Source organism: Amphiprion ocellaris, chromosome 22 (assembly GCF_022539595.1).
Source record: "Amphiprion ocellaris isolate individual 3 ecotype Okinawa chromosome 22, ASM2253959v1, whole genome shotgun sequence".
Classification (NCBI taxonomy): Eukaryota; Metazoa; Chordata; class Actinopteri; family Pomacentridae; genus Amphiprion; species Amphiprion ocellaris.
The window spans coordinates 7,223,331-7,249,513 of NC_072787.1; the positions used below are offsets into that span (position 1 = coordinate 7,223,331).

At 41.4% G+C, this 26,183-nt stretch overlaps 1 protein-coding gene across 2 annotated transcripts in view; it reads left to right on the forward strand.

Annotated features, from left to right (window-relative positions):
• Positions 1–26,183, forward strand: part of pard3aa (par-3 family cell polarity regulator alpha, a) — a 392,129-nt gene that overhangs the window by 116,914 nt on the left and 249,032 nt on the right. For both annotated transcript variants that reach the window (XM_055007067.1, XM_023262624.3), the window contains exon 3: positions 22,095–22,269. In XM_055007067.1, the coding sequence (XP_054863042.1) occupies positions 22,095–22,269 (175 nt within the window). The remainder of the gene's footprint in view (positions 1–22,094; positions 22,270–26,183) is intronic.

A 26,183-nucleotide genomic window follows, 5' to 3' on the forward strand; every position in this document is an offset into this window, starting at 1 on the left:
ACAGTGTTCTGTAACCAAGAATTTACAGTAAAAGAGCAACATTTTCACTGCATGGCCAATGTTTCTTGAACCATCACTCACAGGAAGGATACAAAGTGAGCACAATGGTACAATCCAAGCTCTTGTTGTGGCCAGCCAGCTGTGTTGCAACCCAAGACCTTATAGTCGAGCCAGAAAACCAGTACAGGTCAGAGTCAGTATGTGGGCGTTTAGCAATTTGCTTCTTGCAAAGCACTCTCTAGAGAGGTTCCTCTTGGGTTCTATTACCAGACAAATAAGAGAGGAGACAGTTGTGTTGTGGTTCACCTCTAAATCTGTGGGAAAAACTCAGAGTGCATTATTTGATGCCTCTCTAGGATGCAAGCCAAGCATGTTTTAAGCTTACTTGAAAGGCAAACTTTTGACAGCTAAGGCTCTGTGTGGCTGGAACTGTCAATCTTCATGGGACTAAAAGGCTGGAGTACTCAAGGATGGATAAAACAACTGGGCAAAACAACTTAAAAATCAAACTGATATAGAGAAAAGAAGACGTTACAGTCGAGGCTATAGTATGAAAACAAGGTACGAACAGCTTGGATAAATATAAGTCTTCACTGGCCCTGTGTCACTACTTGACAAATCAAACCTGGCAATCGTATTGCTCTTTCCACTCTGCCGCAGTTTGTTTATTCACTGCACTGAAGGAGTCATTGAAGCTTTGATGCAGCCCTAACTCTGCTATTATATTCTTGTTGACATTCATTTCTCAGTTCATACTGCAGTCTCCACTGGTCAGTGGTTAGCTCTGAATAATGCATATTAAGTAATGAGCTGCCCAAATGGATCAGTGGACAGTCAGTTAGACCATGCATAAAGCAATCAATTATTCGATCAATAACCCTCATTAGGCCATCATATAGTTAAGCTGTATGTATGGGTCTCGGAATGAATGAATAATTTACAGACAACAGAGGAAAATGGGAAGGCTGGCCCAGTTCAGTGCTGTCACATGTCTGATGTCACCTACTTGTTGGAAGAAATAAGAATACAGGCACGTATGGGGGATACTGTTGGGTACTGTTTGTCAATCTTTTCATTTGGTACCATATAATTAAAACTTGAAATGTAATTGTAGGAAGGTATTTTTAGAACACATTTCCACATAGAGCACTAAATGGTACTTTTGTCCATAGCCCTTCTGTGATCTCTCTGTCCAAACTGTGTTTATATGTGGAACATTGTACCAAATAAGGTAGCATTACCCTACAGAATGGAATGCATTTGAGGTAGAAACCTTGGCGACACGTGAAATTTCACCTTGTCTTCAAAGCCCTCAAAGAAGAGTCGTGCTGCGCGGTGTACTGTAATAATTCTAAGATGTGTTTTCAGATCTTGGTCGGCGGTCGAGATTCAGACCAGCAGTGGTTTGTCTGTGTTTCGGTGCTAATGAGTGCCGTGACATGCGCCTAGCACAACCTCACTGAAGGGGGCAATGATGGGAACCTGAGCCAAGTCGAAACCGCTGGCGCCAGTCCCACATAGCGATAATCTGGATGAGGCGGAGCCTTTGGAGATCAGAGTGTAGTGCTTCCATTGCCGCCTTTTCCCATGGGAGCCTTAAAAATTCCTTAAAAACAGCATATAGGATGATTATACCCATTTTTTGCTTCATCAGGTTATCATCCTGAACTCCAAAGTTTGGGACAAAGATTTTCCAAAGTTTGAATGTCAGTAGGGATTAGGCAATATTCGCCTTACCCTTGATTTTCACTCACAATTATCAACAACTACTGTCTACCTTCCAATCATTAGGCTAACCAGCGATAGTCTCAATTCCCTGCTCAGTGTCTTAAATCCCTTTCCTGCTGTAAGTGGCCATGTTTCCTCCTTCTAATTGCATCCAGCTGTTTGGAATCAGACCTGAATGGTTGTCTAGGTGTTAATTGGTTTGAAGGACTGCTAACAGGAGACGAACACTAGAAAGGTGAATTAGGGCGGTGCATGTGGCACATAAATAGCATGGTGTGGCCTGGGTGCTGTCATGCCTTGTTTAGAGGTACTCTGGTTTATGTTGTTCCTCAAGTGGCAGTGGAAAAAAGACACATGCTTACAATGTAGAACACATGTTTTTGTTTTTTATTATTCACCCTTAGTAACAAAGATGGATTTTAACTGTAACATGAACTAAGCCTTAATACACCTTTAAAAAAATACATTGAAATGTACTAGAAACTTACAGCTAGCTGCTTATTTTTTCCAAGGACAGCTGAATGTCAGCACTCCTAAAATTTTCACCGACACCCACACATAGCTCATTTGAAGTAAAGAAGCATATTTTATGTGCTGGGACTGCAGTCATTCATGGTTACCAAAGCCTCCCTCATCCCCATTCACACCATTTATTCATAAAGTGTTTTATAAAGCATGAGTTATGGGTGGAAACATGGTCACACTGATCATGGAAAGCTCACATTTGGTCACTTCTGTTGGCATTGCCAAGTTTTTGCTGTAAAAGAAAAATGTAATCAAGTGCTTATCTTGTGCTTCATCATGGCCATTTAAAATAAAGAGGCTAGGAAATGCACTTTTCACAGCCTGCTTTACTTAACTGTGAGATGGTTGTGCCACGATGCCTAGTTCCATTCCTTCAGTGTCTCTTCCAGTGATTCTCAGTCTAAAGAAACTTAGTGTTGAGTGCTCTTGACAAGGTGAGAGTTTGAAATATCAATGCTGAAAACTACGGAAAGGCAAAGTTTGCCCTTTTCAGTGTCTGATTTGCAGCTTTCTTTTAATATTGTCAAACTGATTTCCTTTCCAGAAGCCATGTTCTCTGTAGCTTTAGCAAAGTGTGATCAGGTTTTACATGCACTTCTCGTAACAAGTGTCACTAGGTGTCAGAAGCTGCTGTTTTCCTGCTGAGAAATCTGCTGATTCTGTTCCTTCAAAGCTGCAGCTTACACATCTTCTGAAGGGGGAGCTTATACTCTTGGGAGGCTTTTTGTTGCACCTCAAGACACTGCTGCCTTACCCGCCTGCCAAGGCCTATTTTCTGTCCAGATCAGCTGTCCACCTGCTAGAAGAACTGACATTTTGGCTGCTGCTGTATGCTCTACTCTCCAAGGGAGCCTTTGAACAGGGCTGAGGGGATTTGCAGCTGTGTACAGCACAGGGGAAGCTGGATCTCCAGCTGGCGTTGGCACTGTGGTGGCACAGAGCAGCCTAGTGTCACTCTGGCCAGAAACACTTGCCTGAGTGCTGCGAAGGGATGGAGTATGAATGAACATCTCTCTTTCTTCATCAAGCTTTTTCTGTTTGTCTTGTTTTTTTTCCATTCTTTTCCTTGAACCACTTTCACACCTGTCCAAAATTCTCAGTTGCCACGATACTACGAAGCAATGATTGGAAAATGTTGGTATCAAGGTGGTATTGCCTATGGTATTAGATAGCTGACAGTGGAGAATTGACAGAAAATTAGGGGAGAGACCAAGGGAAAGGGAAAGACAATAAAAAGCCCCCTTTATATAAACTGCTGTTGCTGAAATTGTCCCCTAAGCCAGCGTTAACCAGCTCTTACAATGGAGAGGTACAATTTCTGGCCAGACCTTCCACCTATTACTTATCTATTCTCTGATATATAATCATGAATGTAACCCTAAAACATGTCACAAAACTGAACAATCCTCAACCTGAATCTGTAGCCTAACCTCTTACTGATTAAGGCTTCATTCCAAACCTATTTCTGAATCCCCAATTCAAGATCTGTTTGTCACAAGTTTAGAAGAAATAACACTCACACCAAGAGGCACTCACACATGTCTATAATCACTTCCTTCTTACACCCAGAGCTTTGGTCCTTTACACTGTATCAACCACTGACTGCCTTGGCAGTGTCAGTCTAATAGCACTGCAAATGCACTGCAAAGCTTCAGTGGAGAAGCTCATTTACTGCTCCATACTCAGACAATGAAGTATGCAAAGACTGGTGGCTAAAAAAAGTCAACCCTCTGAGAGTGGCCAATTTATATACTTGATCTTTGAAAAAAGATAAAGTTGTAATATGCAGAGAGACAACAAGACGAAGAGTGTAAGGGAGTAAGAACAATACTGAAAAAGAAAGAAAAAATGTAGACAAAGAAAGAAAGACTAAGTTTTGGACAGACGAGAGTCGAAAATATGAGTGGTAATTCTGTGGTTGTGGACAGGAGAGAGGTGCAGAGTCTCTCCTCTCCACCCCTGACAGCATGTGACAGCATGATCCACCAGCTCATTTACATTCATGCCACTGTGTGTGAGCCGAGCTCTGCCATCTTGTGAAGAACAGATCTTTATTTTACCTCTCTGTCTACCTCTCTTTATCTCCCTCTTCATCCCCTGGCTGAAAATCTCTTTGGTGTTTTATAAAAATCCTTTGAGTTGCGGGTGAGTCTGAACAGTTGGATGGTTTTTCAGTATGCATCAGGTTTTGCCAGAGTAATGTGTTGTGTACCTGAATGAATTTTGCCTCCAGGCTGCTTCTCTCACATCTGTTTGATAAGTCTCAAACTCAGGGCCAAGTCTTGACAGGTAGAATCTAAGACGACCTTGCTGATGAGTTGTGTAACTTCTTGCATTTACGGTACCTTTTAAACTATACTGTTGACTGACAAATACCATAAAATGGCACCAATAAATTATGACAGATCTGTGTTGCCAAAATATGACTCAGTAACTACAAAGCACATTTTGAACCCAGGTCAAACAGACCTCTAAGCACTGACACAAACAAGGAAAGAAACTCCAGTACTACACAAAATAATCACATGCTGTTGACATGATGTACAGGTAGAAACACAGACATCTGCATGTCTGGAGACAGTTAATATGTTGCTTTAAATCTGCAGTAGAAAGAGGAGACAGCAGTAAACAGGCACTGTAGTCTGCCCTGCTTGAACTTGTCATCAACACTGCCAATTAAGCACTGATTGCCGTGAAGCCGAATTGCTGACAGCTAACTACTCACTGCCAAGACCCCAATTTTACCCTGTTCACCTTTTAGCCACCCTCAAAATACACACACCAGAAAATACACCTCTACTAACCTACCAGAAAATCCATCAACTGCCAAAAACTGTATCTCAAACTGAGCTCCTGCTTGTTAAAGATGTTTATCTGTGTACATGGCTAAAACATGCCTGTGTGGTGAGATCATCTTTCAGCGCTGATGTATTTTCTAAAAGTTGTAATTCACAGATTTAAGTACAATACCACAGTTTAATGGATTCTTTACAATTTGTCCTCAAACATACAATACACAGCACAAACAGTAACACCAAAGAGGCACACATAGTGCATACAATGGCAAAATTACTTCACTCACATATTCCAAGGTCTACTGATTATCTAAAATATAAATACAAATCATTTAGAAACTCCCTTTTTACTCTTGTTTTTAAACTTTCTTGAAACAAGTGACAGCCACCGCAAATAAGAAAAGTCATTTAATTAACATCATGCTATAATCAAGAGTTTTTTTTTCCTGATTAGTTAACTTTCTTGTTTTAACAAGAAACAATGGGATTTTTATACTATTTCTTAAAGAAGACTTTTAAAGAAGTGAGATTTTAAAATTCAACACTAGATTTGTGCCTGAAGACATCGCTTCAGCACTCTCTCTCACCTCTCCTCAAACCTCTAAACCCCTGATCCACCTCAGCCTCCTTGAATTAGCACACGCTCTGTTAGGCTTCGGGCCTCAGATTTGCCCCCTCCAGTTTTCAACCTCCAAACCTGCTCAGCCCAGATCAGTGCTCTGCTCAGCCCAGCACAGCTTCTCAAGGTTGGGCCAAGGAGAAACTGCAGAAAGGCAACTCTTGCCATCTGTTTTATTTGGAACCTGACCCATGTCTGATTATCCAGCCAGGTACAGAAGAAGGCAGACCTACCTTCGACCAAGGTGCGGTTGAATAGTCTTTCTTTTGCTAAGGGAGGTCTCCGACTGAGTGTAATGACCCAGAAGTCTATAAGTCGCAGCCATGATAAGAGTTGGTTGAAATCTCTAAATGCTAAAGTTTTTCAGTATTTCCTTTCTTATCTCCTTTAGCATAGGATACATTTTTCCATCTGTTACAAAAGGAAAAGAGATAATGCTGCTTCACAGTTCTATGCAGCAACAACATCCTTCGTTGCATGATTGTGTAGCCTTGTGTAAATAAGTATAATTCTCCTACCACTGTAACTGTCTTTTATTTTGTCCTAATAAATTCTCTTTCACAGCTTTTCCTGACATCATGACATTTTACTTCTAAGTCAAGGAAAAGTGTTCCGAAAAAGTGTGAGACAACTCCTGGATAGTGTGAGAAATACTGACGCTGACTTTTCCTTCATCGTAGTGTTATTTGTTTTCACTGAGGATGGCTTGGGCATTAATGACTGCTTGAGAAAAATGGCTCAACTCACCCAGATCGTCAACACTAGTAAAAATACCCTATAACCTCAAACAATTAGTCTCCCCCGCATATGGGACAGCCACAGAGTTTTCTTTTCAAACATAAATATTGTTCCTCCCTCAGCAGGACCGTCAGTCATGGGAACCCTCTGGCCTCTACACAACGTCACCCTCTCTCCCCAAGGTCGACAAGCCAACTAACCGGTCCCCTCACCTCTCACAAACTAACTAGTCCATGAGCTGTGACATCTTCATCTATCACAGCCTTGATAAGGGGTATCTTTAATTACACCCTCCTCTCTTCCTGTGGATCTGTATCTCTTTTCTCTCTCCCCCTAACAGACTCCCATCCATCCATTCTTAAAGATCCCTCCCAGGGAAGGCTATAGCATGTCACTGTCCCAATGCTCGGGACTCAGTAAGTCGATCCAACAGGAAATCAATAGCAGGGCCTAATGCTGAATAATTGAGGTTACGGGAGTTCAGCAGCACTCCCCAGACATACACCCCCACCCCGTCGTGTAACCTCCCATTATGCACAGGGTGGGGCGCACTGTGTCCTCATATCCCTTCACTTATACTGAGTGTACAAAGGCATTTGTTTGACTTGCTGACCATTTTAACACTCCATTGCTCTTAGAGTTTACTCATAGCTTTCCAGTCATTGGCCTTTGGCAGGCAGGCTTATTTAGTGAAGCTACAAATAAAGATCAGCACAGACAAAAGGCCAGATTCACGTGACATCCCATGAGAAACGAACTGAAGTTGTGAGAAAAAAATCAGTAAGAAGATACGAATGTGCATGAAACACCTTATTTTCAAATAATAAATCTTGATATCTGCTTACACCTGGTAGCGCGCCTTATAGCCACTTTTCTATTGCCACTGCATTCTGAAGTAGTGAGACAAGAAGCGAGAGTACAGTTACTTGCAAGGTATTTGGAGTGTGACATGCACTAGAGGGCACAAGCTGCCTTGCAAAGACACCAACTTGCAGCTGGAAAGAGCAGAGAGGGTGAACTTAGAGCTGGACCTCTACTCAAAACGTTATTAGGACACAGAACCAAGGGGATGGGGGACTCACTGTTTCACTTTTGTGAAGTCATTTACTTTTTGGAATGTGTGATTCAAGTGTTTGTCTGAAGTTTGAGTGAGTTGGCATTTGAGAGGCAGCTTGATTGTCAGTTTAGGCTGCAACACTCATACATGGAGAGTTGAGTTGATTTTATGCTTAGCTGTCAGTGTTTCATGTAACAATATAAAACAGCAAAAAGCTGTCAGTATTAGTTTATTTTTGACAAATAGTGTGCTGACCTCTTCTGTCTTGGAGAAGAAGCAGAATGAGAAGCCCTCACAACACACACACATGCACGTGCGCGCACACACACACACACTGCAGCTGTATCAGTGTTACTGATAAACTGATAAGCTGTGTTTCATGTCTTTTCTTTCTCTTCAAACTTATACCAGCTTCTGGTTCTTCTGGTTCTCTCATCACTTCTGGGAATCAGCACACACGTCAGCATCTTCTTTCAAACTCATGGATGTAATTCAGCTTCTGCATGAAGCTGACTGCAACACATCATAACACACACTCACTTCTCCACAGCCAGAACCTTGCTGCTGTAGAGGTGCCGAGCTCTGTGAAGTGATGCGATGCGCTTGGCTACAGCCAAAGAAACAGCAGGGAGAGGAAGGAGCCATAGAAAAACATTCAAAATCTCAGCAGCCTGTGCCCTTGTTATTCAGTCTAAAGCTTCTGTGCTGAGTTTTCTTGCTGGTGTTTTATTCTTTAGACAACACCATCCTACATTCTACAGACCCTGCTTAAGGTTTGTACACTTAGAAAATCCCTAACACCTCAATCCTTCATACAAATATTCTATGAATAAATCTAAATAATTGGTTCAGAAATTTATTACAGCCGGACCATTTTTGTAAATAACACACAGCAACAATTATAGGGCAGGCTAAATGTGTTTCGTGAACATCTACATCTGTCTAAAATGTGCACACTATGTGAGAGTCATCCACACACACACAAATACACTTGGCATGGTGTTTTGTCTGCCAAGTTGCTCTTGTTGAGCACACTGATGTATTGCTCTCTTGTAGTGTAACACACTGGTTGTACACTTCCCTCTCACAAAGCAATGCCTGTGTATTCGCTTATGGGCACAAAGCCATTTCTTTGTTGTCTTCCTGTGCATTTCGGGGTGTCAGTGAGAGCATGTCACTTCTCACATTGTGAGTTTACTCCTCTACAAATACACACATAAGTACAAGAATCCTCCCTCCCTGCTTCACCTCCCTCCTCTTCCCTTCCTCTCCCCTCCAGGCAAAGGCCACTCAGGCCTGCAGATGGCAGATAATGACAGTCCTGTCCCCACTGGCTAGTTGTGTGTGTGTGTTTGTATGTGTGTGTTGTGGGTGCTGGCTCTGCCTCGGCTCAGTTCAGTGCCAGCAGTGGGGTGTTTCGCTCCACTTGGCTACCTTCTTGCTGGCTGGCCAGGTGACTGGGTCACTGGTTGGCTTACTGGCTGAGCACTTCTGTTGGCTCACAGCTCACTGGTATACTAGTGGTTGATGTACTAGATAATACACCAACTGATTGGCTGACTGACTGGTTGACTGGTTGGATTTTGTTGGCTTACTCATCAGCTGACTGGCTTGTTGACTAATGTATTTCCTGGCTGATTAGCTGTCCAGCTGATCACCTGACAAGCTGACTGGCTTAGTGGCACAACACTGACAGCTGCAGAGCTAAAAGACAGGTAGGGATATGGTGAATCAACCTATATGTGGATATGTGTGTAGTAAGGACCTCAGATGTTTCCGTGTCTGTTCTCTTCAGTTTGTGCCTGCTTGTTTTTGTCTTCCTGGTAGATAATAGTCTCTAGTAGACCATCTATGCTTCCTCCTTGTTCTATGACATATGCGTGTACTTAGCCTCAATTTCGGAGAGAGAGCACACCACCCATGATCATACAGTGAGGGCTTTGTTAGTCTTTTGATTTTAGTTACACTCCCCTCCAAAAGTATTGGAACAGTGAGGCCAGTTCCTTTATTTTTGTTGTAGACTGAAAACATTTGGATTTTACATCAAACAATGAATATGAAACAAGAGACCAGCACTTCAGTTTTTACATCCAGGTATTTATAGCTGGATCTGATACACAACTTAGAAGAGAGCATTATTTGAAATGGAAGACCAAATTTTTAGGTGAGAAAAAATATTGGAACAGATGGACTTAATATAGATTAAAGTAAATAAGACTTAATATTTAGTGGCAGATCATTTGCTTGCAATAACTGCATCAAGCCTGTGACCCATTACCATCACCAAACTTCTGTATTCTTCTTTTGTGATGCTATTCCAGTCTTTCACCATAGCCTCTTTCAGTTGTTTGTTTTGGGGGGTTACTCCCTTCAGTCTCCTCTTTAGCACGTAAAATGCAGCTCTATAGGTTTGAAGTGTGGAGATTGACTTGGCGAGTCTAAAACCTTCCACTTCTTGCCCCTGATGACCTACTTTGTTGTTTTGGCAGTGTGTTTTGGGTCATTATATTGCTGCACTATGAAGGATCTTCCAACCAGTTTGGTTGCATCTTTCTTTAAATCGTCAGACAGAATATTTCTGTAGACTTCTGAGTTCATTTTGCTGCTGCCATCATGTGTTCCATCATCAATGAAGACTAATAAGCCCATCCCAGAAGAAGCCATGCCAGCCCAAGCCATGACATCACCTCCACTGTGTTTCACAGATGAGCTTGTATGTTTGGGATCATGAGCAGATCCTTTCTTTCTCCAAACTTGAGCCTTTCCATCACTTTGGTAAAGGTTCATCTGTGTCTTGTCAGTCCATGAAATTTTGTCCCAGAATTTTTGAGGCTCATATCTGTACTTTTTGTCAAATTCCAGCCTGGTCTTCCTATTCTTCTTGCTAATCAGTGGTTTGCATCTTCTGGTGTAGCCTCTGTATTTTTGTTCATGAAGTCTTCTGTGAACAGTAGATTGTGATACCTTCACTCCTGCCCTCTGGAGGTTGTTTCTGATGTCACTAACAGTTGTTTTAGGGTCTTTCTTTACAGCTCTCACAATGTTTCTGTCGTCAACTGCTGCTGTTTTCTTTGGTGTATCCGCTCAACGTCTGTTACTTAGTACACCAGTGGTTTCTTTCTTCTTCAAGACATTCAAAATGCTTGTGCTGTCTGTCACCAACGTTTGTGAAATGGCTCTGACTGATTGTCCATCTTCTCTCAGCTTTGCAATTGCTTGTTTTTTGGCACAGGTAAAACCCAAATCTGAAACTGAACGTAGACATTGAGCGCTATTTATTGTTTGAAAAATCAGTGTAATAGTACACACCAGGCAACAAAACTCACCTGCCAGTCACGTTGCAATACTCTTGTTCACATGAAAAATGAGTGGGTTCAAACAAAGGTGGTGTCTTCTAAGTTGTGTATTAGACCCAGATGTAAATACCTGGAAATATAAGCTGAAATGTTGATCTCTTGTCTCATATCCATTGTTTGATTTCAAACCCAAATGTTTTCAGTCTACAGTGAAAATAAAGGAACTGACCTCACTGTTCCAATACTTTTCCTCTTAGGACTTCCTCTTAGGAATTTTCTGGAGTTAAAAGGGTCAGGATATCCTGAATTTTAGTCTGCAGTGTAGATCAGCTTGAAATGTCCGAAAGCCTACATTTTCACTATAGATGCAATCATATATTAGACCTTCCTTGTAGGGCAATGAGATACAGGTAGATGTTTTATTTCAGTTAATAATGAGGTTTTTTTTTTTTTTTAAACAAAGACAAACATAAAAGGTTTATTTTAAACTCTATGCACCTTGCTTTGAGTTTGACCACTTTGGCCTTTTTATGAAAGTACACAGATAATAATTTTATTGTTATCATAACATGAAAAACACAAACAAATGGACTATGTTTCTACAAATACTTGAAGAATGATCTCACCTTAATAACGATCAGATTTTTAAATAAGAAATTGTAACCTGGAGGTGCACAGAGGATGACTAAGGTGAAAGTAATGCACTGTGCTGATGTTAAGGTTCTAAGTGCCACAACTAATTACCACCAGAAAGAGACCCTGCGCAAGCCTCTGCACATACCCTGACATCAAGTCTGTCAGTCCTGGGAGCATGTTTCTTTGAGGTAGATAAAAGTCTATAGGTTTTGATGGTAAAGCACATCTCGCGATGGCAAAGGCAAGTCCATGCCGACTGCAGCTTCTACAGGGGATAGTTTTAGGATGTGGGTGGAGGCAGTCGGACTCCAAGGCAGCTGCAAACTAGCACATCATGGAGGTCCTGCACTGAAGCCACAAGAAGTACAACTAAGGGTGAAGAGGTTCCATTATCAAAGGATATAATTAACTGTTGTATGAGTTATGACGGGAGCACACTTGGTTTGTTCATGCAGCAATTAAGCTTTTTCTTTAAGTGCTTTCATGACATTGTTCATCTGATGCATTTAAGTGAAACTATCAAGCATTCTATCAAACAATTATTTTATTATTCTTCATGAAGTTCTTGTAGCCTACACATATTGCTGTTGTTCTATCACCAAGGACTATGTCCGTAAATCCCTATATCTTTCAAACTGCACATACTTTCTTTTTAAAATTTATAGCATGCGGGGCCAAGCTGAGATGCCCCTGATGCCATCATTAGGTTTATTTTCTCAGACTTTAAAAGGCTACCTTCAACACCATTGAAGACATTCAACAACTGTTCACATAAGCCAAGTAATGCTCCTTGAGATAATACTAAACTGTAGCTGTAAGTAATACTCCCCTTAACCAACAGAAACATGGAAGGGTTTTCTGTCTCTTAGTAAACACATTTTAGCATGCTAAATCTATCTTAATTTCTAATCCAACATGATTTTTATCCAGTGAGAGATTTTATTATTACTTCTGAAATTGTGTGATTTAGTTGTGTGTTAGTTTGTTACAGACCAGTGCGTTGCCTCTTTATAGTATTTTCCTAAATTTCATCATCTAGTGCGAGTCGAATTCACAGCTCAGAACATCAAAACACATGGAAACTCGTATGTCGTATGTAATTTATTCCAAGTGAGATTTTGCTTTCAGCCGTTAAACCCATTGAGGTGTTTGTTTTGAAGTCTACTCTACGCAAGTTCAAAGTGCTTGCCTTTGAATGTAAAGTAGCCTGTGCACACATACAGCCTCTGTTGTTGGTCCATGGCCTCAGGCTATTAGGCAGCTCACCCAGGGCCATCCCAGGTGACAGGGTGAAGGCCACCCAAGAGGGCCACCAAAACCCTGGCAACTAATACACTAATACATCTCAAAAAAAAAATAAAATAAAATAAAAAAATAAATAAAAAATTGTGTCATATTAAAATTGTGTTTTGATCTATAAATGTAGTTGTTGAGAATTTCTGCCTAAATCCGCCGGGTTTATAGAGGCTTGTTTGAAAGACACAGCTCACTCTTTCTATATTGATCCTGCTGGCTTCCTTTCTGAAAATAAATCTCGCTTTAAAGATCATACACAGCTCTCCTATGCAAACTCCAACAGGTAAACGTAACACACGAAATGAAAACAGTGATTTAGATTTAACACTCACACTTTAAAGGACTGTTGCACCCTGGATTCTGATGTACGTTGGATTTTGGAGTTTTTAAATGTTTGCCTCCAGCCACAGAAAAATTTTAATATGTGCAGCTATAATGGAAACTCGTAGCTACCCAATATATTTGTGTTAGATGTAAGCTGTTCGTGCCATGCACTGAGAATCAAAGAGAAAGAGTTCTTGTCTAGATCTTTTCACCATCACTCTGAGACAGACGATACTTAAGTAATTAGAGCAAACGTGTATGTTCCAACAATCCTGAGGTGTAAATTCTTCTGATTAATGATCAGGTCTAGCCTTGCTGAAGGTATGAAACACCTGATTTCCATCTGCCTTCACTACAGAGGATGTATGGCCTTGTCAAGGATACGGCCCTCCCTCTCTGTCTGCTCCACTCCACTTTCTGCTACTCATTCCCTCCATCTCTTTCCACCAGAGAGGCCTGAAATGTTTGAAGCTTTCCATTTTTTTCTTTTGGCCCTCTCTCTCTCTGTGCGGAGGTCCCTGGATGTGGAGTTTTTAATTACTCTCTCCTAGCTTTGTGCATAACCAATGAAAGATTGAAGGGCACTTCCCTCTGAAAGGCACTGTTAGAATATGGGTTTTTCTAATGCTATCGCATTGGGAGAGGAATACTAATACACAAACTGTGACTTTTTGTGCTTTTGTGTGTGTCTGCAGTTTGTGTGTATGACTAGGTGGGTGTGCTCATGTACTCAAATCTGTGAGTGTGTGTGTGTGTGTGTGTGTGTGTGTGTGTGTGTGTGTGTGTGTGTGTGTGTGTGTTTGCGAGTGCGGCCCCTAGACAGACTGTCTGGTCGTTGTTTTGCATGTGAATCAGGGCTGGGGAGGAGAGGCATTATTAGATTGGGTGTGCAGCATGGTGGGGGCGGGATGGATGAAGACTGTGAGAGCAGGTAGGTTCATTGCATTGATTAGATTTCTTTAAGGCCAGTTTGAGGGTGCAAAACCTGAAGGTGCCCTCAACAACTCTGTTTAGACAGCAAAATGAATATAGGGTGGCATGAAAATCAAGAGGATACCATAAACAAATGATTAGACGACACAAACTGTTTTTGGCACAGCCTGTAGTCTCTCCACAGTCAACCTATGTATAATGCCCTTCATAGGACCTGCAACAGAAGAATATCTTAGACTACATTTGTGGAAGTTGTGGCACAAAGTGAATTGAGTAGGACCCATTTCTGTACACATAGACTATAATAGGTTAATGAATATTATTACATTTAAAAGTGTAGATGGGCTGATGGAACAAGATTAGGTCAGCATTATTTCATGAGTCTGCTCAGTGTTAATTAATGTCAGGTGATTGATAGTAATTTATCCCATCAAGGTCATGAGATGCTTATCATGTTTCTTACTTTCTTATGGACACCCACCCTAATTGCTTTCATGAATGTGTCATCACTTTTCCTTCTATTGCTCCCTCCTCTCTTTCACTCTGAAGTTGCAGACAGTGAGGGTCTATTGTGTGCCTTCAAAAAAGTGTTATTTATTTCCCAAGGCCTGAATAGTGTTGAATTGTACATACTTCCAGAGGTTAGAAGGTATTAATATACATGGAAGAATGCGTCGGGGGCGTAGTAGGAATTTTCCCTTCTGTCAGCACTGCGTAGGTAGCGCTCACACACAGCGCCCTAATATGTGTGAATTCATTTCCCCTACCGCAGGAGGAAAACTTCAAAGGCAGGGACGAGAACTTAGCCTAGTGGATTTGAAAGGGATGAGTCTCTAATCTGGTTAAACTTTGCTTGCTCTGTATATTTTCTCACTGCCTCTTGGTCCACTGTAACACCCCTCCCACCTTGTATTTTTTTTTTTTTTCTTTCTGTGGTGGATGTACCTCATGAGCTGTTTTTTTGTTGTTGTTGTTTTTTTTTTTTAGTGAAAGAAATGATGATTTAATGTTTTAGCGAGTACAGCAGCGTAAACCAATCTCAGGACTTGCGTCTGCTTGTTTGGGGATTATATTTCTTTAAGCCTGTCATCGTCCTGCTCACCGGCTTATAAACTCCCCCCTCCCCTTTCAATCCCACCATCCACCACTGCCCTCGCACACTATCGCTGTTGTAAATGGGAGGATGTATTCCATGTGTCGCAGCATCTTTATGCATTACATTTGCTTTGCGGCATGTGTCATCATTTCAGGTCTTGCCTTAGCAAGCCTTTGGGGTGCAGTTCCTTTGCATCAACCCCATGTGACAGCACCTGAAATATGCATATGTTTCCAAAGCGCTGCAGGGTGCCATTTGAGCGTTATTCGGAATGCTAGCGATGGCAGGCTGGACTGCTCAAGACTTATTCTCTGAATATTTGATGGTCTTAATAAGCAGGAAAAATACAGGACTAAGCACTTTGTTGGGTTGCTTGACTTACGGTGTGTGAGAAATAATGGAGGGCAGGAAAGTATGAAATATTGAAACCTGTGTGATATCTCTAAGAGGAAGGTTTGTCCTGTGTGATGTTGCCAAAGGTCATAAAAAAGTTAAAAGTTAAGGTCACGTTCTCTCAGATCAGTGCATTAAGGGGAATGAAAAGACCATGACTGCTTCTTCAGTGAAGAATGTATGGTCAAAAATCATACTCGACTGATGATTGAAATGTACGTAAATGATGAATGCTTTAAGGATCCGTGACTGCTTGAGGATGCCAAAGGATGGATGGATGGACAGATGGATGGATAGGTGTGTGGTGTGTGGATGAGGGATGTTGATCCATGGCTATTACTCAACAAGTTTGGAGTCCTTGGAGCTTCTGGTGGAGTAAGTGGCTTTCACAGTTTCCACCACTACTGTACCTGTAATAACTTTGCGCCCCTGGTGCCCTTGCAATAAAATGATGATAAATGATAGGGGGGGAGATGAAACCAGGTCTGGGTGTGTGGGTGTGTTTGTGTGTTTTTGTGTTTTCCACCAGAGACAATATATATGCAAAGGCAACCCTGTCGCCCAAAAATTATGTTCCTATGCCACTAAACTGCATTCTCATTTAGGTTTTGAAGGAAATGTAATCTTGTTTTGAAGGAAACATATTTTCCACATTGAAATGTAATACTGTGATGTAGTAGGAAAAGGTTCCACTTTGAAAAGGCACAAAATCTGCATAAGTGTTGAACTTTCTGCAGGAATGCAGGGTCCAGAGATGGTGTACATTTTCTCTCAAGTCTGCCAGAGTTTGCACAGACCCCTCTGCACACGCCCAACTATGCCCATAAATTTGTGTATGTGGAGACAGTCAATGCAGCTACTCTGCTGCAAGGGCAATATGTGTATGCACAGCAGTAGTGTGTTTGTGTGGAGTAGCTAGATACAACCTACCATCTTCAAGGTGGACTCTCACAGACTAGAGAAGTAGTATAGTAGCAACAACCAGTTATAAGCAGTATCCGTGTGCCTTGAAGTAAAATTTAAGCTCAAGGAGTTTTTGACTCTGATAAATCCTGTTTATTCTACAAAGCTAGTTTTGCTTAGCCAGCTCATTTCGTAGTACGTAATGGTCTGGCTGCACCTCAGCATTATTCTACAATTGGAAGAAGAAATGCTCTGACTTTGTTGTATTTCTTGAAACCAATCACTATTGTCTTGGGTGCAGCTAAGTGAAGATGTTTCTCCAATATCTGGGTTAACACAGTGATGAGTTTTGCTATATCTAATACATGATTGGTTGGTTGAAAAGTATTGAGAGTAAAGCAAGTAAATACATGGCAAAGATAAGTTGATTTGAATTGTATGTGATATGTCATACATCTCAGTCAAAATGTAATTAAAATTGAAATTTAGTTGAGTAGAAGTGGAATTTTTTTGAGACGGGTCCTGCATATGATGCCAAAGACAATGCATAATTTAACACAACTTTCATGCATTAATCATGCCAAATACACAGACTAAAGTGTTAGTCCTTTTTTCATGTCCAAACAGATATGAAACATTCCTACAGAAAAAAAATGCATCCACACAAGCAAACACTAATAAATCAGACAAAGGGAATAAATGCAGCTCAGTATATTAGCCTTATCAGTCTATTGTTTAAGTTCTAATCTGTACTTATTAGACACACATTGAGTTTTTGCTTTTGAAAGGGATGGAGAATGTACAAAAAAAAAACTGTGCAAGACAAAATAAATAAGCTTGCCTCCAAGGGGTGACTTTTTGTGAGGCAATAAATATTCCCAGCGGGATGCAGCCTGGCAAGACATTGGATGTGCTCTTTAATTGAAGGAATGGACTGAGCGGACAGGTTTCCCACGGGTTGACTCATGTCAGCCGTCCCTTCCACTCGGCTGTGAAAAAGCTGTTGTGGCAGATACGGATTAGCGTCAGAGCACTGCGGTGCAGGTATTACATGTCTCTGTTGGCACTGCCAGCGCTGCACCATGACTGCTAATAACCTCTGTCTTTGGAGCGCCACTTGGTGAACGTTTGGGACGGCTGTTTTGTACCAGCGCCAATCCTAATGCCCGCGCCTCCTGGCAGATCAGAGTTTCTGGAGGTAGAGGGGTGTGTTTGGATGGGGGGGGTTGGGGAGAAAAGAGATAGGGCGAGGTTGTCAAAACAACTCCTCATCCCCCCTCAGCTGCTTCCTTTCCATCTCTTCTTCTTCTCCACCTTGCTGCCAGAAGTCGGAGGAGATCAAAGGAGGCCAACATGAAAGGAATCCCTGAGATTCTGTTTTTCAGTGCCCTGTCTCCCTGCTCTCTGTGTTATAGATATGGAAATGCTGAATCCCAAATACAACTTGTACCTCGGCTGCCGAGAATGCTCGGCCTCATCTGAGTTTCCCTCTCTCTCTTTTCTCTCGCTTCTTCTCCTATCCTGCACCTCGTCTCACCCCTTCATCATCATCTCTCACCATTCCCTGCTCTTGCCTCTCTCCAGCAGCCCTCAGGCTTCCAGGTAGATAGCGGTTGATTGGCAGCTGCTGTGACAGTCAGTGGAACCGTCTGAGAGTGGATAAGTGTCAGCCTTGCTCCAGGGGCTTAAGGCAACAGCAATGTTGTAGCTCCCTGCTGGTGAGAGAGAGGCCCATGAAATAAGACTCAGTCAGTTCTTCTCTTTTCCTCGCTTCTCTCAACTGAAGCAGGTAGGAGCTAAATAGGTTTTTCAAATCGCTCCACAGTTTATCCTGAGACTGGAAACTGGAACATTTCTCCAACTCACATCCTGTAATGTGCTCTCTTTCTCTCATTCCTCTTTTCCCACCTTTGGTTTTGATATAAGTGTGAGTTTTATTGTAGGTTGTAGCATCTTGTTATTCAGAGGTTCTTTAAAATTCTCTCTCTGCCTGCCTCCCTCCCTCCTATCTGTTCTGAATCCACAGACTCAGCTGTCACGCCACTTGACAATTAGCCATGCAGTTTCAGTCTGTGCATCACTAAGAAACTTTTTCCTCCTTTTGAAAAACTTCTGAATAAAACTCAACACCTGCTGTACAGCAGCCACGGGGGGAACGTGCGAGAATAAAGAAAATTGAAACGTGAAATCGTCTCAGTTCTAAAGTGGCTGTGACCAATTCCCAGACGGAGGGAAAGCGTTTTGTGATGGTTTTCACTGGGTTGCCGCTTGAGCTCTGTCCTGTCAACAGCAAGAATTGCGTCACTTTTCCCTCTGGCCAAGTGTGCCCTACTCTCCACAGCACAGACAGAGGACAGGATGGTGATGGAAAAAGCTCAGAGAGAAGCAAGAAAGGGAGGACGCTCTACAGGGTACTTCTCAAAGTCTGGCTGCCCTCTTCCAAAGACACTGCAGATGTGTATTGATGATAACTGTGGAAGTCAAACAAAGATTTAGACCCTTTCCATTCCTTCTCCCACCCTTGTTTGTATGTTATGGTCACAGCACAGACAACAGCCTTCAAGCATTAATCTTCTGGAAATAATAATTCTGAGTGTCACAGCTGCAACCTGATATATCAACACACTTGTTTGGAATCCAGAACATAAGGAACTTTTCCATTTTGGTATGTATAGATGGGCTCATTATTGACTGACTGTAAAATGGTGTGCATCGATGCAGAAGACTTGATATAAAATGCTAAAAATATTGCAACATCCATAGCTGTGCCAGCTCCTTCTGTCTTTCTAATACCATACCATTCTAATACTATACCAGATTAAACTGCACCATTCTTTTTATCGAACTTCTTTTTTGAGGATTAATTGGAACTAACCTTAAGCAAACAGATCAATAACACACAGCAATAAGCAAAAGATGTGTCTACTGCCTGGAAATCAGAGGATCATTCCATTTTCTGTTTGGCCTCATAAGCTGGATGACTTGCAGTGGTTTTATGTCTCTGCCCTCAGCTTACATTAAAAGCCCTCCGATTTCAGACTAGAGGGAACTTTTTATGTCGTTTTTGGTTTAAGGGACGGACACGCACTTTGAAGAGCCCATAAATATTGAATGCAGGATAAATGCAGGCCCATTTGATTATGAGATGGAGGGTGTGTGAATGAGTTTAGCTGCACATGTCAGATACCAACAAAGTGCTCTGGAGTGTCTGGTGAAAGGATGCAAGGCATGGCAAAGTGGACCTAATTAGAGGGATTTGGAATGTATTTAAAAATGAATCACACTTTCCCGCGACACCAACAACAGTATTCACCACTTCTCTAAATGGGCAGCTGGCAGGCACAGGGCTTGTCGGGCTGCTAAATACTCCTAGCAACATATGAATGGGAGGCCTGATTACTTTGTCACTAATGATTCATTGGCTTGCACATTTACACTGGAGCAGTGTAAATACCTCTGGGGACAGCGCTTCACTCTTGTCTGTGTTCACAGCCGCCTCTGGTTCTTCACTTAGCTGTCCGTCTCATCATTATCACTCCAAAAAATGTTAAGCCAAAGCAGCATTTATCATTCGTACAAACACAAACAAATCTGAAATAATCTAACGTGTGTAAAGAAGCATCCCTAAGCCACTTTGATCAATATTTATCCTCATTTTGCCTAGTTTGCAGTTAAACACAGCAATTTTCATGCTTCACATAAGAATTTACACATTTACCAATAAGCTAACCTGCAGGATATTACCTCCTCAAGCTGCCTGATTTCTAATATTGAAGCTCTCTTGCTTTGTAGCAGCGGCTCTTTCTCCTTGCTGATTGCCTCTCTTTTGCAGTGAGCAAATTTGTGATAAACCCTTACAACCTGAGGAATGTAATTTCAAGATCAGAATGGAACGTGATTAGAGTGAAATGGGTGAAGCCTTCAGTGATAGAGTACGTCCCAGAGATGGTACTGCGATGCGAAAAAAACATCTTAGGAGGGAAAAAAAGCAGTCTGCTTTAATTGTGCAAAGCCAGCGTGAGAGATGTCGCTGTGAATTACGGCAACAGTAAACCACATGGGCTTACTCACAGAAAGGCATAAATTCAACAGCAGATACACAAACACATACACACTTAAGTGTCATCTTCTGCATATGAATTAAATAAAAAAAGGAGTGCAGGGGCTTCTAAACTTGTTTATATGCAGATTTCCCTATGTTGGGGTAATGAAAAACAGCAAATACATGGAAAAACACGTGCTATTTTTACCTTCAGACAAATACTGTGTGGGATACACGAAAGCTGTTTGCTCCCAACAGCGACTAATGCTTTCTTTGTTGGCTGCTGTCTTCACATTTATGCCTTTCCTTTACATAGATTTGCAGGTAGCACAAAGACATGAAGGAACTCATCTCGAGTCTGTAATACACATACTATTGTTCCATATAGCATGGTGTATATCATTCCTGTGCTGTAAGATTGCTCTGTCTGGGTGGAAGAAGAGGTTAATCTTCCTGTGAGAGGTGTAGTGACAGGTTGTGCTGGCAATAAAAGCTGCTTGGCACTGCTTCCCCCAACCACTACAACAGTTTGTGGAGTATTTGTTTCGCATTCATCTCATCAATTTCTTTTTTAGCCCAAAAGCTTGAAGAAAACCCTTAATTCATATGTAGACAATTGACTACTGAGATAATTTTCTTAAACAGTGTGATGTTTCTTTCATGCCACATTCCAGATTGCTGACTTGCCTTTGCCGTCTTGTTAAGTGGGCAAGCTGGCTATAGTGATGAGCAGTGTGTGTCAGACTGATAATTATGGGATGCTACAGGGAATATTCCCTATCTGGCTTGGGTAAGGTGACAACATATCGCCTTTGTTGGAATGGAGCAGCTGCTTGCTGTGGGAGCCAAACCTGGCAACGTAGAGCACCCTATGCTGCATGACTGCAGATGTTGTAAGATTAGACTGCAGAGAGTGAGTTTGTATGTGTGCTACTACCAGACTTCCAACACAATTGAATGATTTGGGTTGATGCCTAATGCATATTGCAGCATGGCAGCAGATTATATGAACAAAAACACACTTGGATATTATAATTGCATTGTGAATATCATAGTCTATAACCTTTTACATACAAGGTGTGATCAAAAAATTCTGAAATTGTTTAAAAATAAAAAATGGTGCCTGTCGAAGTAGTGATCTTGTGCAGTGATACACCGCTCCCATTGCTCCAGCAACACTTGTGATGCTCCTTGGAAGGCCTGTTATATAAACATGTCAAGCACCATCCATCCTGGTGTGCTCATGACCAGATGCAGTTTTTCTAATCTTGGAGACGTCAGGCTCTTTCACTGTGAAAACTGTTGTTTTTAGTCGTGGTGGTAGCCGCAGACCCACCTCTTGTCACCAGTAATGGTTCTGAACATGAAGGCTGGTTCATTCTGGGCCTGTTGACTGACGCAAAGTTTGACGCTTGCTGTAACTTCCAGTTTGTTCACCATGGAGAAATCACAAGTGCACACTAGTCAGTGGTCCCAGCAACATGTTTAATACAGGTCCCACCACTGATACTGGGATTATCAGTCCTGACTTGAGACAATTACTGCTTGCACGTGTTGCATGTGTGTGACCGTTATGCAATCTATGTACATCGACAAACACAATAATTACTGCATAAACCCCATATTTCTGTAGTTATTGGCAATTTTTTTTTCTCTTTTTGCCTTCCAAAACACGCACTTACATGCAAACATTTTTTTCCCTTCTCTCTCCAGTTGGTCGCTGTGTATGAAGAGCAGGATCCACACAATGGAGGTGATGGCACAAGCGCCAGCTCCACAGGCACACAGAGTCCAGAACCCTTTGCCAGTGACATGAGTTCAGCATCGGCTTTCCAACCCTACCAAGCCAACAGTGAGATCGAGGTTACTCCGTCTGCTCTGCGATCCAGTGAGTCCAGTGACAGTGCTAAACTCAATTACTTTCTACCACTACCAATAGTCGTGACCTTAAAGGAAATCTATCATCATTATTGTCATACACATAAGAAAAACCTTTATTAAATGCTCAACTCTATCATAGCTTTTAGTATTTCTAAAATCGCTGCGACAGCTTTAAATTCTACAAAAAAAAAAAAAAGATAATTAGGGCTTTTGTTGTGAACAAAACAATCTACTACTTACTTCACCAGAGTATTGGGCTGCTTGAAGTGAACTTCCTACCTTCTAGCAAAAAGTAATTGACATTGTTGAGAGCTACAATATGAAATAGAAAAGGTAGTCTTCTGATGCAAAGAAGTGAAAATTTAGCATCAGTATGACTAGTACCTTAAGGCCCACGCTGTGCTTTTTAAAAGAATGAGCAGGTATTATATGCCAACAGCAGCAATTCAGATGTGAAGCTTTAAAAGTCAGGAACATGAAAGCAGACATCTGAAAGCTAAAAGTTACTTGACAAGCCAAGCATAACAAAAGGGAGTGAATGAAAACTGCTGTCTGGACTGATGCTTAAAGTCAATTGTGTGTACATGTGACAGTTTTCTGGTATAGAGTTTAGCTAACCTAAATTGCAACCAAAAACAAAGATCTACCTTGAGTGAAGCTATATTTTTGTTCTGAATCATGCAGGTCTCAAAAAAAGATGGAATGATTGCAGGTTGTCAAAACATATCCAATAAATTCTGGATTTCTGTCATGAGACTTTTATTATTAAATTGAATTTGTTTGCAACAGAGCAGTCTCATATTACCTGACAAAACCTAAAAAACAAAAAAAGAAAAGAAAAAAAAGGAAGTTAACTTTTTGTACTCTACAACAAAGTGGCCACACTGTGTTTTATTTGACATGCTTCAGGTGTATTGTGTGGAGTTGAGTGTCTGTCAAGCTTGTGCAGTGTGTCCAGGGAATGGCATTGCACTAACGTAGACAGACAGGTCGAAACCGAGACAGTGGAAGGAATTGAGACACTGTGGGATACTCAGTCATGCATGAGCAAAACCACACATGCCAGAGCAAGGTGGACATGCACACACTCACACATTGCACACAAAACCAGAAAATGGCACACACAAGTGAGTGACTCAGATGTTTCTGATGTCCACATATTCATGGGCCATGAAGTGGAACCAGTGAGGTGGTGCAAAGCTGTCTTAAACTTCAAATGACATCTAAGACATTCAAAGCCAAAACTCGCGTACCGGCATAGACTGACACACTCATGCACATGAATGAACAGTTGACTTTACTATTCTACCTTGACGTAAGAGCTCATTCTGGCCTGATAGACTGTGGAGATTTATGGAAATTGTTCTCAGGAATGGTGCAATAGCAATCTGAAAGTGAGCCAGTAGCACAGTGTGAAAAGCAGGATTATTTGATGCTATCTGACCTGCTGTCAGCTGACTTCAAACCAACATTTGAAAGGTGGATTTGGTTTCTGGGAGATATTTTGGTATCACTTATTCCCTAAATCAACAAAGATTCTGCAGTATTGATTTCTTGCTTTTCAGACTGTTCACATATGGCAAAAGGATGATTTGAAAATGCATTCCACTGGACCAACAAGCTTTAAGGCAGAGTTGGAAGCTTCTGACCTATTGAAATGTCTTTGAACAATAATGAATGTCTTAATCCCAATTTGGCCCCGTGCTGCATGGACTGTTATTTTGTGACCACATTGGATGCTTTAAGACACAGTATTGAGTTACAGGTCACTCACATTTTGACAGCACCCAGAGCCAAGTATGCAGTCACTGTGCTTAAGTGTGTGAATTGCAGGAAAACAGAATTGAAGCATGCAAATACATTTTGGCTTGAACCACTACACCACCAGTCTAGACAGTTGGGCTGCTCGAAGTCGAGGCACATGACAAGAAAAGTCTTGTCTATGAAGACACACCTTAAGTATGGCCTGTTGCAAAGCAGTGTGTGCAGGGAAAGTATGCAGTAAAATCATGAAACAGTAAGTATATCTTAAGGGGTAGTGAAAATGTTTAATAATGCAGGAGATATCATACTGCCTGGTTCATGAATCAACCATTTAGAGAAGAGTCTACCATCCGGCAGACATGAATGCCTTGGGTTGCTGATGGGTATGGGCACTGTTGTGCATTTACAGTAGTTACATGTATTGTAACTTAACATATACAGTATCTGCACACACACACACACACACACACACACACACACACACACACACACACACACACACACACACACACACACACACAATCATGGGCATAAGGAGAATCACAAACATTTTGATCATTATTGAGATCATGATTATTTATCACAATTATTTTTTGATTTTAAGTACAGAATATCTTTTTGTTGCACTTTCACATTTGAATAAACAGAGCTGCCTTTACTTCTGTGTTGTGCTACATTCCTGCTAGTGTACAAATCTTTTTTTTCAAAGTAACACTAAGGTTAATTTTCACCTCAATTTAGTGCATTTCCAAGAGGCAAAATATAAAATAAAACTGTTTATAAATTGCGTCACTTGCTTAACATCTCTTCATCGATGGATATTAAAATTTAGTGATTGTCTATAAAGACTTGATGTGCAGGCTACGATAGTTCAGGATTCCAGACATAACAAGAGAGGGACTTTAACAGCTAAAGACTTGTTTCACTGTATACAGATGTCGAGACTTGAATTTTAGTTGGAATCTTGTCATGCTCCATTTAATTTTTCTCTGATAGCACAATGATGAGGCTATAAAAGCTATATCCACCCAGACAGCCTACTTCTAAGCCTGTACATCTTAGAGCGAGAGCACTGATTGCCACCTCCACATGGCATCTTGGTGATAGGTATATCTGTAGCTCTGTGTTTTGTAGGTAATCACTGTGATAAAGATAAAAATGGTAGTCAGGCAGTTAATGATAATGATATGTTTTCTTCGAATCCAGCAAGATGCAAATCAAAATGCATTGTTCGCAGGGTATGTTTGTTCTTTGGAGACCATATATAATGCACTTCAACTTTTCCCTCTTTACAAGTTCCTATTTCCACTTCAAAGGTCCCTCAAAAGTTGTTCAATTTTGAGCACTGGGCTGACATCACATATACATGGTCAGGCAAGACAGACAGCTGATGGTCCCTCCAGAGATGCAGATGAGCGAATTACTGGCAGCAATATTGCATATCAGACATCAAAGTGTACCAGTGGCGCCCTTGGCAGCTGTGCTCTGAGGCAGAGAATTATGGCTATTTAAAATCATCATCTTTTAGAGCCATATTGATTGTTTTTTCCCCTCCCACAACTCCCAAAGTCCCAAACTCTACCTCTCGTTTTCTTTCTGCTCTCCACCCCTCCCTTGCCACCGTCTTGGGAGCCCATTTTAGATTTCCATGCTAACATGTGCCATGCAGGTCAAACTGCTAATAATTGGATTGGAGATGAGATGTAAATTACAATAATGAATGTAATTTTCCCGTAATTATACGGATGCCGGAGCTGCCTCCGCCTCTGCTTTGGACTAAATTCTAATCTTTCAGAAGTAACAGAAAACGTCTTAAACTTTAAATTAACGCTGGATCTTAATGGTGCTGGCTTTGAAATTGAATTTTCTGTTCTGGGTTGCGCCAAGAGTTTTACTGGGGTTCATTTATTTGACCCATGAGACGACTTTAGTTGTATATGTCTGGCAGCGAGGTTGTTATTTGTTAGTTTCCTGTGGAGTAGAGGAACAGAAATGGACACAACCTAAGTGACAGAAATACTGCAACAAAGTAGGAGGATTTTAATAGCTATTTGAGGCTACGTTTAATGAAGGTTGGATATTAGATGGCAGCTGTGCATAAAGTCCACCATAATGGCTTTAATTCCCTGCCTCTTCCACCTGCAGACAAACGAGAGG